Genomic DNA, 11,639 nt, shown 5'->3' with positions numbered 1-11,639 from the left:
ACCGGCTTCCCGTAAATCAGCTTTTGAAAAGAAAAGCTTCAAAGATTAAAACAAATCAATATCTGATGTTTTAAACAATGTTTAAAAACAAACCAACGTCCGAAATCATCGCTAAGATTTCAGACGTCGGTTTTACCTTCAGAATTCACACTCTAAATTCTGCCATGCGGTTTCCCCTCTTTCTGATAAAAGCTTTTACAAGATAACGGATCATCCTGATAACTTGCTATAAATCTACAACATAAAGAAAGTAAAATGACGGGCCCATATGGCTTTGGTTTTTATTCTAGAAAGTAGGTGTGTGTGATAGGAAACATTTTTAAAACGTGGACTTTGTCACTTCCTCAAAGTTCCTCGATATAGTGAAACTATCATTGCTTTGTCATTAAAATAACTTCCCATCAGGACTTAAACCTTTTAAGAATGCTCTGGATCCCTGCTATCCTGCCGTCCTTGAGATCCACGTTGGGGTAGCACAGGTGAGGGTTAAGAAAATCCTCTGGTAACTCCGGATCAATGGTTGAGCCCTAGCTGAAACCACGTCACTCATACTGAGGCGGCGGCAGAATTGTGTCAAGCATTCCCCACTACTGAACTTCTAGATGCGGCTCTCTTGCTCTTTCGTTCTCTCGCTCTCTAGCGCAGTCTCGCTCTCCCTCTCTTCTTTCTTTTTAATTTTAAATTGATATATTGGACTCTTCATTGTTTGCTTTTCCTGTTTATTCATCTCAACTGCAATTCAAATTACTGCATAATGAATGAATATTGAGCTGTCTGTTGTCTTGGATACGGCATTTGCTTCCCAAGTAAGAATTTTCACATTCTTAGAATATCACATATTTTTATTTATTTTTTATTTTTGATGTTGGGGGTAGGAGTTTGTTAATTAATTAATTTATTTTTGCTGTGTTGGGTCTTCGTTTCTGTGCGAGGGCTTTCTCTAGTTGTGGCAAGCGGGGGCCACTCTTCATCGCGGTGCGGGGGCCTCTCACTATCGCGGCCTCTCTTGCTGCGGAGCACAGGCTCCAGACGCGCAGGCTCAGTAGTTGTGGCTCACGGACCTAGTTGCTCCGCGGCATGTGGGATCCTCCCAGACCAGGGCTCGAACCCGTGTCCCCTGCATTAGCAGGCAGACTCCCAACCACTGCGCCACCAGGGAAGTCCACATATTTTTATTTTTTAACTTGGAAAAATACAGAAGATACTGCCTTTACAATCTGGTGGGGAGTGTGAAATTCTCTTTAGCCTCAATAAAATTGTAATAGACTTGGAGATTAGCTCAAATCTCTTTTTGAGGCCACATGGTGAAATAGAGCCGCGTTTTCTCAACTTTATTCCCTGTGATATTTTCTATTTAACCAGTTTCATGTTTCTAAAAATGACACTCAAGACCCAGGACATAGATTTCAAGACCTGCTAGTGGGGTCATGACCATCACGTGGGAAAAAGCTGGCTCTAGAGCCACCTACCACTAACTAGCTGAGTTTTCCTGAGCAAGTAATTTACTGAGTAGGCAGGAATAAGTGATCTCCTCTTAGATGGCCTCTATGATGCATGAATAATTTTTAAAACTGGGGGCGGTGGGGGGGATGTTTAGTTGCTTGTTTATTTGTTTTACCAAAGCAATGTTCAAGGTCTACATAATGATCAGCAGGCAAGGCAGGAGGTGAAAGGAATTTGCCTTTCTCTGAAGTTGTTGATGGGAATGGAAGGTATTTACTCAGCTTTCTCCTCAGTGATTTACATATTACTAATCTGAGGATTTGTGATTTTGTTCATCTCACCCACCTGTTTCCATTCATTTTCCTATACTGTTTATCAAGTTTCTTAATGAAGCCATTCATTTTCCTATACTGTTTATCAAGTTTCTTAATGTTTTTATATCATCTGGAGATAGAAAAACAGGATGTGTTTAGAAAAAAAGAGATTTTATCACTTCAAAAAAGTATATGAAAATCTAACAGCCAGGGGGGCATCAGTCCCAAAACCTTGTTCGTGTTTTGTGATTTGGGTGAAGTGGATGGAGGAGTGCTGAGATATGAGACGAGCAGTGGGAAGCCAGAGCTATAGAACTAGACACCTGATCATCTACAGTATCGCCATGTCCCATTCACACCCCTCTTAATCTGTTCATTTTTAGAGGTTAAAACTTATCATTGCTGATGTGCTATTTCTCAGAGTGTTTCTGAGGGTCACTTGCATCACAGTTGACTTGGGATAGGTGTTTAAATACAGATTCCTGGTCTCTGCCACAGACCTGTTAAATCCAATTCTCCTGGGGGTGGTCCTGGGAGTCTACATTTCGAAACCATCCCCACATGAGTCATGTGCACACTGAAGTTTTTAAAATTGATGATATAATGTTTAAGGGAAAAAACTGAACCAAGAGTTCTTTGCAAGTACAGTTATAACTCTCCTTCCTCCACCTAATTTGGTTTAATTGGTGTCAACACCATTCTTCACTCTACCTCTGCCTGTTCTACTTTCACTTTTGCCCCTAAAACAAGAGAGATGATCTTTGTTTGTCCTGACCTTAGAGAGAGAGATTCCAGGCTCTTACAAGTGGGTCTGAAGTGATACTAGCAATTTCCTGGTGAAGGAGCAATTTCCAGTATACTTTCTTGATCATCAAGAACAGGACATAATAAAGATACTTAAACAAACAAAAAGATATTAACAAACTGCTTTGTTTTCACTGAATATGTAGAAATGCATTTTATTATTATATATAAAGACAACATCCAGATTTTCCCCCATGTTCTAGTTTTGATTGTGTAGGGTTGTAAACCACTGCCGTATGTTATGCCCATTTCTCTCTCTCTGTCCCCATCCACCAACTCTCACCTTCTGTTGCCTCCACCTTTGCCATCCACCCCCATAGACTGGTGCCAAACAGATTTCATGGAGCAGAACACTTTGCTCTGGTTATACAATACAACTGTTTAAAATACAGGAGCAATTAACATGTGTGGATGGCCAAGTGGTAGCAGCTTTCATCACTTGACACCCATGCTCAGATGCTTCTCTTAACAAGGGCTGTATTTGTCTCTTACTTCCTGTCCTGAGCTGGAGGAGAGCTGGTCAGGTGAAGAGCTCTTGGCTACAAAGGGCAGCTCCCACACTGTGGGTTCTTTAAAACAAAGATGAGGCCTCCAGCAATGTCCCTTGTCCTCAAGGAATTCATAAACCCAGACATAGATAATTATGACCCAGGTAAATGCTGTGGGAAGTTGGGAACACTCTATGGTAAATAATTTAATCCCAAGGAATCTCAATAAATGAACTGAAGGCTGCTAAAAATAGAATTTACAATTGGGAGATACCCTTTCAGAGAATACTGGGAAATATTTTATCGATTTAATATCTTAGAACTAAGTAACCTAAGTGAATGTTGTACAAATGAAACAGTCCCCTTGTGAGTCATTTTACTTGGTTCGAGAACATGATTTAGTTTAAACGTGTCTGTAGAATTGCCTCCGGGAGTATTATTTTATACTCATTCTTGGTTTTAAACTAAGAACAATATGACTTCTAAAAGTCTAAAAGTCTTCAGAATCTCAGAATCAGGGAAAAACTGATTTTTGTTTTCTGGTATAAGTAGTTATTCAAAGGCCAATTATAGTCACATCCAGGTTACTGGATCTAGAACCTAATTAATCTGCCATTCATGATAATAGATTCATCATAAAAGAATGAGATATAGTTTTTTCTTTTCCCCACCCTATCCTGAAAGGACAGCAAGGCCTTTCTGTTTCTGGAGAGAGAGAGAGAGAGATTCCAAACATAAACTAATAAATTTCAGATACTGGAGAGTCCTATTAGAAACAAAAAAAGAAAGAAAAAGAGGTGGGACAATATGATAGAATACCTAGATGTGAGACTCCTTTAGTGTGGTGGCCAGGGAAGTCTTCTCTAAGAGGCGATATTTGAGAAACAAATTATGAAGACAAACATGAAATGATTTGCAGGAAGAACATTCCTGGTAGAGGGGTCAACAGATGCAAAAACCAAGGCTTTTGCAACAGATGCAAAAACTTGGCAAGTTTTAGGGATGGAACAAATGTCATTGTGGCTGGAGTACAGAGTGAAAGGAGGGGTGGTGATCAGATCAGATCATGGTTTTGAGGACCAAGGGAAGAGGGCTGGATTCTAATTGCAATGGAAAGCTGCTGGATAATTTAAAGCAGTAGGGTTACCTGATTGGTGCTCCAAAAACATCACTCTAGCTGTGGTCTGAAGCATGGAGTATAGAGGGGCTAGCATGGAAGCTGGGAGTCCTTTAGGAGCTATTGCTGTAGAGTACATTCAAAATATAATTTGGAAGCAGAACTAATAGAACTTGTTGAAGGATATTAGTAGTAATAGAGAAAAGGGAATCAAGGATGATAGATATGATGTAATACGCTATTTCAGGGTAGGATACTACAGCCAGAATTATAGGCTTTCACAATATTTTAGACTTAGAGCTCACAATGTGAGCTCTTTAAGGAAGTCTAAAAATGAAACACAAACTCTCCCATTAAATTATCACTGGAAACTGGTTGTAACCCATCAAGAGACTCATAACTTATTAAGAAGAAATTATTGATACAATCCTTTGTAGAAATGGAAAGTTGGTGGCAGTATGCTGGTGGCAGTATGCCCTGCTCATGGGATTTAATCAGGGTACAACATGACTGACTGGTCTAGGTCATTTGCTATCATAAGCTGAAGAAGTTCACTGGGAACACTGTGCCAGAGATGAGAGGAAAAGGCTCTGAGTTATGATTAGAGCATTCCTTTGACAAATATGCAGAGGGAAAGCCTCAGAGTCTGAGAAATGCCATCAGCTAAGGCAATAGCATTAAGGTGTGTGTTTGTGTGTACTCTAGGCATGAATTGGTTTACTTCTTACAGAATATGGCAAAGTGGAGAGTAAGGGGAAAGCATAGGTTTCATTCGCACTTGTGCATGAACAAGACAAATAGAAACATGAATTATAGACTAGAGTAATAGACATTTTACAACCCCAAGCAAAGGCCCCTGACCCAGAATCTCTTGCTAATTTTGTGTTAATCAGAGCTGACATAGCAAAAGAGAATACCATAGCAGCATTTTAAGAGTAAGATAGGATAGTGACACACTGACCTCAAACACTGAGGTAGACTTGGAAAGTCAGAAGCAACATAGGCATACTTCTACCTCTTGAAGTCCAACTCTCTGAAGGCAAGGCCCCAGGGGGTGAAGATAAGTAGTTTCCCCAAACCTAGTGAGGCCTGGCCTAGGTATGAATTGGACAAGGTGGTTCTAGTTTGCAGCTGATATATTGTAGGGTTGATATCAATCAAAATCATGGGGTATCCATTATTCTGTATGTCACAGACTCTAACAGTTATGAAGATAACCCTCATTTGCTTGGTTTAGATAAAGGGGATAATTAATGCCTGCTGTAACCACAAAAAAATTAACCCAGTGAACTCATCATTTTTCATGTGTTCTTGGAGATCCTAAGAGGAAGATGGGGAGTTGGCATGGGGAAGAATAAAGTCTAACATTGACATGCTTGTTCCCAGGTTTGCTTAGAAGAAGTTTAATGGACACTGTCAGGCCAAGCTTTGCAGCACTTCCAGGGATTCTTGCCACAGAAGGAAGAGAAAAAGAATGAAGAATGAACTCTGGGTATGGTTTTTTGATGTCCCTGGATGGCCCAAACAGATGTTGTGTCCCTCTTGTGAAGAGCTGCAAAAGAGAGAATATATAATAAGGTAGATAATTTTATTCATCAGAGTTCAGGGACTGTTTTCAACTTAAATTGAAATGCTACCTGGGATTCCAGGTAGGAGACCAGGCTGAATTTCTCAGAGGTGCAGGAGGCTGAGAGTCACTGGCTAGGAACAGGGTTATGTGAGTGGCATGGGCTGTAGGTGAAGGAACTTATCAGGGGTTTAGTCTAGTGATATGGAAACCTCATGGTTGAGAAGAAGGAAAAATATAAGCAGCTACTGTAAGTGGAAAAAATATTTGGAAAGAGAGAAATATCTAGGGAAGATTTTAGGCGTTTCCTGTTAAATATGCTGTGCAGATCATTTGCAGGGACTGCTTAAGAAAGCTTATGTGTTATTCTTAAGTGCTTCAGCTGTCAGTTGATGTTTTCTTAGATTGCTGTTACATGCTTGTACTGAACCATGTGAAGCTTCAGTTTTATTTAGGTTACACTCTGAAATATAATCGCCCACTGCTCAAAAAAGCTTTCCTTGACTTGGCTGCCTCCTTAAATTACTATCATCTCTGATTACTCCATTTCAATGGCAAACCTCAACAAACTATATCATCACTTTTTCAACTATCAAGTTAACAAAACAAAATGCAATAATTATAATAAAGATTATAAATATAGCATTTTTATAAAATATATAGCATTTTTTGTCAGACACCATGTCTTGATGATTTACCTACATTAGCTAGTTTACATTTTACAACAATTCTATGAAGAAGATACTATTATCGCCCCTATTTTATTTTTAATTAATTAATTAATTTATGGCTGCGTTGGGTCTTCATTGCTGCATGTGGGTTTTCTCTAGTTGCAGCGAGCGGGGGCTACTCTTTGTTGTGGTGTGTGGGCTTCTCATTGCGGTGGCTTCTCTTGTTGAGGAGCACGGGCTCTAGGCACATGGGCTTCAGTAATTCTGGCGTGTGAGCCCAGTAGTTGTGGCTTGCAGGCTCTAGAGTGCAGGCTCAGTAGTTGTGGTGCTTGGGCTTCATTGCCCCAAGGCATGTGGGATCTTCCCAGACCAGGGATCAAACCCGTGTCCCCTGCATTGGCAGGAGGATTCTTAACCACTGCACCACCAGGGAAGTCCCTATCACCCCTATTTTAGACATGGGGATACCAAGGCACAAAACTTAAGTAACGTGTCTGAGCTTATATAACTAGGAAGTGGTACAGCTGAGATTCAAACCCAGGTACTGTGGCTTTAGTGTCTATGCCCTTAACTACCATATAACTGTATCCTTGTTCACTGCTGGTGGCATCATGTATTTGTTCAACCTCAAAAAATTAAACATAGAGTTACCATTTAACCCAGCTAATTCTACTCCTATGTATATAACCAAGATAATTGAAAACATAGGTACAAAAAGTTGTACATGAATGTACATAGCAGCACTATTCATAATAGCAAAGAGTAGGAACAATCCAAATGTTCATCAGTTTTGAATGGATAAACAAAATGTGGTATACCTATACAATGAAATATTACTCAGTCATTAAAAAGAATGAAGTACTGACACGTTACAACTTGGATGAACCCTGAAAACCTTATGCTATGTGAAAGAAGCCATATACAAAAGGCCATATGTTGTATGATTCTATTTATATAAAATGTCTAGAATACACAAATCTATCGAGACAGAAAGCAGATTAAGAGTTGCCAGGGGCTGGTGGGGGAAGGGGGACTATGGGGAGTGACTGCTAATGGGTATGGGGTTTCTTTTTGGGGTGATGAAAATGTTATGGAATTAGGTAGGGGTGATAGTTGAACAACATTTTGAATATACTAAAAGCCACTAAACTGTACTCTTTTAAACGGAAAATTTTATGATATGTGAATTATATCTCAATCTAAAATTTTCTAGGTAGGGAGAAAACAAGATTTGAGTCCACTGCTGCCATTATATTACAGTGCCATATGGTGTCACTTGAGGAATGGACAAAGTCCAGAGAAGGCTGTCCAAAGCTCAGTGATGCTCTGCTGGTTCAGATTGCGCCCAGGCTACAGTATGCCCCATGAATGAAGTCTAAAGTTAAAATTCAGACTGTGTTCCAGAGTATGCGCAACACAATTCCAGAATAGCTTAATACTGAAGACTTCTATCATTATCCCCACACATGCTCTTCTTCATAGACTGAAGTTCTTGGCTAAACCTGTTTCCCATTTTAATGAAGAAATTCACACTCCTTTCAAAAGCATCCCCTTAAAAGGGAATACCTCTAAGCACATCTTGAACTTTCAAAAACTTTTAAAAAATGTATTACTCTATAAACTTTTATTTATTATTCTAAATATTCTTTTTTAAATTCTGGGGCTTCCCTGTGGTCCAGTGGCTAAGAATCCATGCTCACAATGCAGGGGGCCCAAGTTCCATCCCTGATCAGGGAACTAGATCCCACATGCCACAACGAAGATCATGCGTGCCGTCACTGAGACCTGATGCAGCCAAATAAATAGATAATTTTAAAAAATAAAAAATAAATTCTCGTTGGAGTATAGTTGATCTACAGTTTTGTACCAGCTTCAGGTACACAGCAAAGTGAGTCAGCTACACACATACACATATCCACTCTTCCTTAGATTCCCCTCCCATATAGGCCACCAAAGAGCACTGAATAGAGTTCCTTGTGCCACGCAGTAGGTCCTCATCAGTTATCCATTCCATACATAGTAATGTGTATACGTCAATCCCAATCTCCCAATTAAAAACTTTGTTTTCTTAAAAAACTACTTTATGGATATACAGGGAAATATTGAGTAATTTTACTGTCCTGAGGTAGGGGACTTTAAATGAGTTGAGGACTTTACGGATTTTACATCAATTCTTTCTATAATATGTATACTATTTAATCCAGTATTTCCAATCAAAATATTAAAAAGCTATATATATATATGAGGCGATCATCATGATGTTATTTTTTTTAGGGTCTGGGAAGCCATCTAATTCTTTTTTAAAATTTTTTTATTTTATATTGGAGCATAGTTGGTTAACAATGATGCTACTGACAGTAGCAAAAAAAATCAGAAATATCCAGTGATGGATATTGTATACATACTTGCTGAAAATCTTACATATATTAAATGGTATATATGAATTCCATTTAACAACATGAAAATCCTTATGCTATAATACAAAATGATTTTTTAAAGTACCTATTTGTATGTATGTATAAAGCATATATACATACATTCACAAATTCATACAATTAGAAATAATATACACACCAGTTAGTTATATGTCATTTGATATTGAAATAATTTTCCTTTAATCTTCTCACCCCACAGTCTATAAAATGTGTTCAATATCTATACCAAGATTTCTCTCAATTCCCAGAGTAGATATTCTCATAGTCACTTTTTTCACTTATATTTTAAAATACATACAAGAGTATTTATAATGTATGTGCATAAAGTGTATCCATTGGGTTTCCATCAGGAATCAGAATTCTACTCAGTTGGTCTGACTAAAGAGATCTTAGATACTAATTAAAGGAGTGGGGGTAGGGTTAAGAGAACCATCTAGCTCCCAACCACCAAGTTGGGGTGAAGAACCATCAGACTGAGAGTATAACAGCAGCGGGAAACCCATAGCATCTCTAGGCTGAAGAGCAAGGGAGGAGAGCATTTTCAGAGCTCTGTGAGCTGGAGCCACAGAGGAGGGGCCACGGGTCAAGAGCTGAAGTTGTGGAGAGACACAACCACTGCCAGATCCTCAAACAGAGAAAGAATGGATAAAACATACCCTACCTCTCTTTTCTACTGCCTCCTGTCTCCTGTGGATGCCTCCAAAGTCCCAACCCAAATGTAAGCCAGCTGAGAAGAGCCCAGGTGCTGTTTTCCAAAGAGGTCAGCTGCTGGGGTATAGAATAGGGCAAGGAAGGGAGGAGAATGGATATGAGGGGAGGCAAATAGAAGACCGAGATAGTCTACCTGTTTTGCCACCCAGTATTTATTCTTTCCCTTTGCTCAGATGGAGAGAAACTCATCCCCTAAACATGAGAATCACAGAGTCCTACCAAGTACTATATTGCTTTGAGGTGACGGCAATACTCTGACCTAGAAACTAAATTATAATGTTTGTCTCCATCAGTATTCTTCATCCAAGGAAACAGGGAAAGGAAGGGCAGGGAAGAAATAATCAATTAACGTTTTATATACAGAGCTACAGTAGTCCCTGCCTCTATAGCTTGTTGCTAGGCTAAAATTGATAATCATAATTTCCTACTTCATTCACTTTTGTTTCCCTTACTCTATACAGTATCTTAGTAGATTAGGATTTTTTACCTGGTATGGTGATACAACACTTTAATCCCTGTATGGTCTGAAATTTAAGTGCTCCTGACTTTATCAGGTTACTGTAGTTATCTAATGATCATTATTATTGCACATGGGAATATTAACATATGCTCAGTGAATCTTTGGGAGTCATGCACATTTCTCCTTGCCCTCATTGTATAGCTGCAACCCAATTTCCTCTTTGTAATTAGGATCAGTTATTCCAATTCCATCATCATGAGGAACCAAAGTGATCAAGGGGCAGTTTCAGCTTCCAACTCAATGGAGCTATGGCTGGGTCCTCTAGTGGAAGCATTTCTTCCTTTTGAACTAGGACATCAAAGTATGATAAGCCCAAGGTTGTAGAAATGGTGTGCTGGATATTTTCATTTGTCCTAGGAACCTCTACAGACTGTATGGACCTGGCTCCCCTATCTTCTGGCTTTCTTGTGGATCCAGCCAATGGAAGATTTCAGCAGGATTTCCGAGCATGGAAGGACAGAAAGATGTATCTTTCTTTTCCACCCTATCCCCACTTGGAGCTGAGGTGCTAGCAGTGGCTACAACTATAGGATCTTACCCTCCTGGGCCAAAGGTCAGCATCGACTGCTTTCCTGTCCTGAACAACATAGCTCCTGTTGGTAGCCCTCTTATACAGCCACAGCTATGGCTCTCGCCTGGTTTTAGTAACTGCTCCCTTACCTTTGTCCCTTCAGACCTAGAGTTAGTAACAGGATCCCACTGTTGCTGGTTACTACTGTTTATTTAATGCTAACTGTGTGCCAGACATGGTGCTAAGTGCCTGAATATATTATCTCATTTAGTCTTCACAATCCAATAAATTAGATGGCTTTAGTCCTATTGTAAGTATTGTAAAGTAAGTTTTGGAGAGGATGAAGAGTGACAGTGATGGAGCTGGAAATCAAATCAAATATAGGTGTGCTTATGCTAGAGTCCAAGCACTCAAATGCTATCATACCAATTGTTATCCCCTCTTAAAGAGTCAAAGTTCCATGTGGCTTTGCTTCTATGGTGCCCCAGTCACTCTGGCAACAGGTTGGTGTGGTGTTCGCTCACATACAGAGCCTGGGGAAGGTTAGATCCCTTCTCCACAGGTGTGATGGTCAGCCAGGGCTAAGGGCAGTTACCTTCCTCATTGACCTTCCTCAAGGCCAGAGCCTGGTGAAGTCCATGGTATTCTTCCAAGCCATTTAATAACAAAGAACAGAATGCCAACAGTTCCTCAAGTATTCTCTCAATAAAGCTGGGAGAGAGGCTTGACTTACTCAAGATAGAAATTACTAGTGGGGTGAGAAGAAATGAATCTCTCAGAACAGAAGGAGAGAAAGATAGCTCTGTCAAAAAAAATTTTTTTGATTTGGTAACTCTGGTCAAGTCTGCTCTTTTTCGTTTCCTGTCTTAATCTTTTTGCCACTTTAATGGTGGCAGCTCAACAGATGGAGTAGGCTGAGGCTCTAACAAATTAAATAAACTATGTCTGTGCTGAGATTTAAATGGGGAAAAAAAGTCCACGCTCAACATAAACCTATTCTATAAGAAGAAAAGCCCTTACAAATGTTTATAACTGTGGATTATGCTTAAGTGACAACC

General features: G+C 39.6%; 1 protein-coding gene across 13 annotated transcripts in view; it reads left to right on the top strand.

Annotated features, from left to right (window-relative positions):
* The first annotated feature begins 397 nt into the window (after positions 1 to 397).
* Positions 398 to 11,639, top strand: part of PLGRKT (plasminogen receptor with a C-terminal lysine) — a 60,576-nt gene continuing 49,334 nt past the window's right edge. For 4 of the 13 annotated variants that reach the window (XM_024734266.1, XM_024734267.1, XM_024734261.1 and 1 more), the window contains exons 1-3: positions 398 to 479; positions 5,553 to 5,744; positions 10,428 to 10,623. Coding sequence is in view for 2 of the 13 variants with exons in the window: in XM_024734260.1 (XP_024590028.1) it covers positions 5,641 to 5,658 (18 nt within the window). In the remaining 11 variants the exon portion in view is untranslated. Of the gene's footprint in view, positions 480 to 597; positions 807 to 5,552; positions 5,745 to 10,187; positions 10,624 to 11,639 lie in introns of those variants that run through there. The other 9 variants (XM_024734270.1, XM_024734268.1, XM_024734272.1 and 6 more) reach the window with 7 other exon arrangements.

This window comes from Neophocaena asiaeorientalis, unplaced genomic scaffold (assembly GCF_003031525.2).
Source record: "Neophocaena asiaeorientalis asiaeorientalis breed wild unplaced genomic scaffold, Neophocaena_asiaeorientalis_V1.1 scaffold256, whole genome shotgun sequence".
Taxonomy (NCBI): Eukaryota; Metazoa; Chordata; class Mammalia; order Artiodactyla; family Phocoenidae; genus Neophocaena; species Neophocaena asiaeorientalis.
This window is presented reverse-complemented; position numbering and strand designations above follow the sequence as displayed.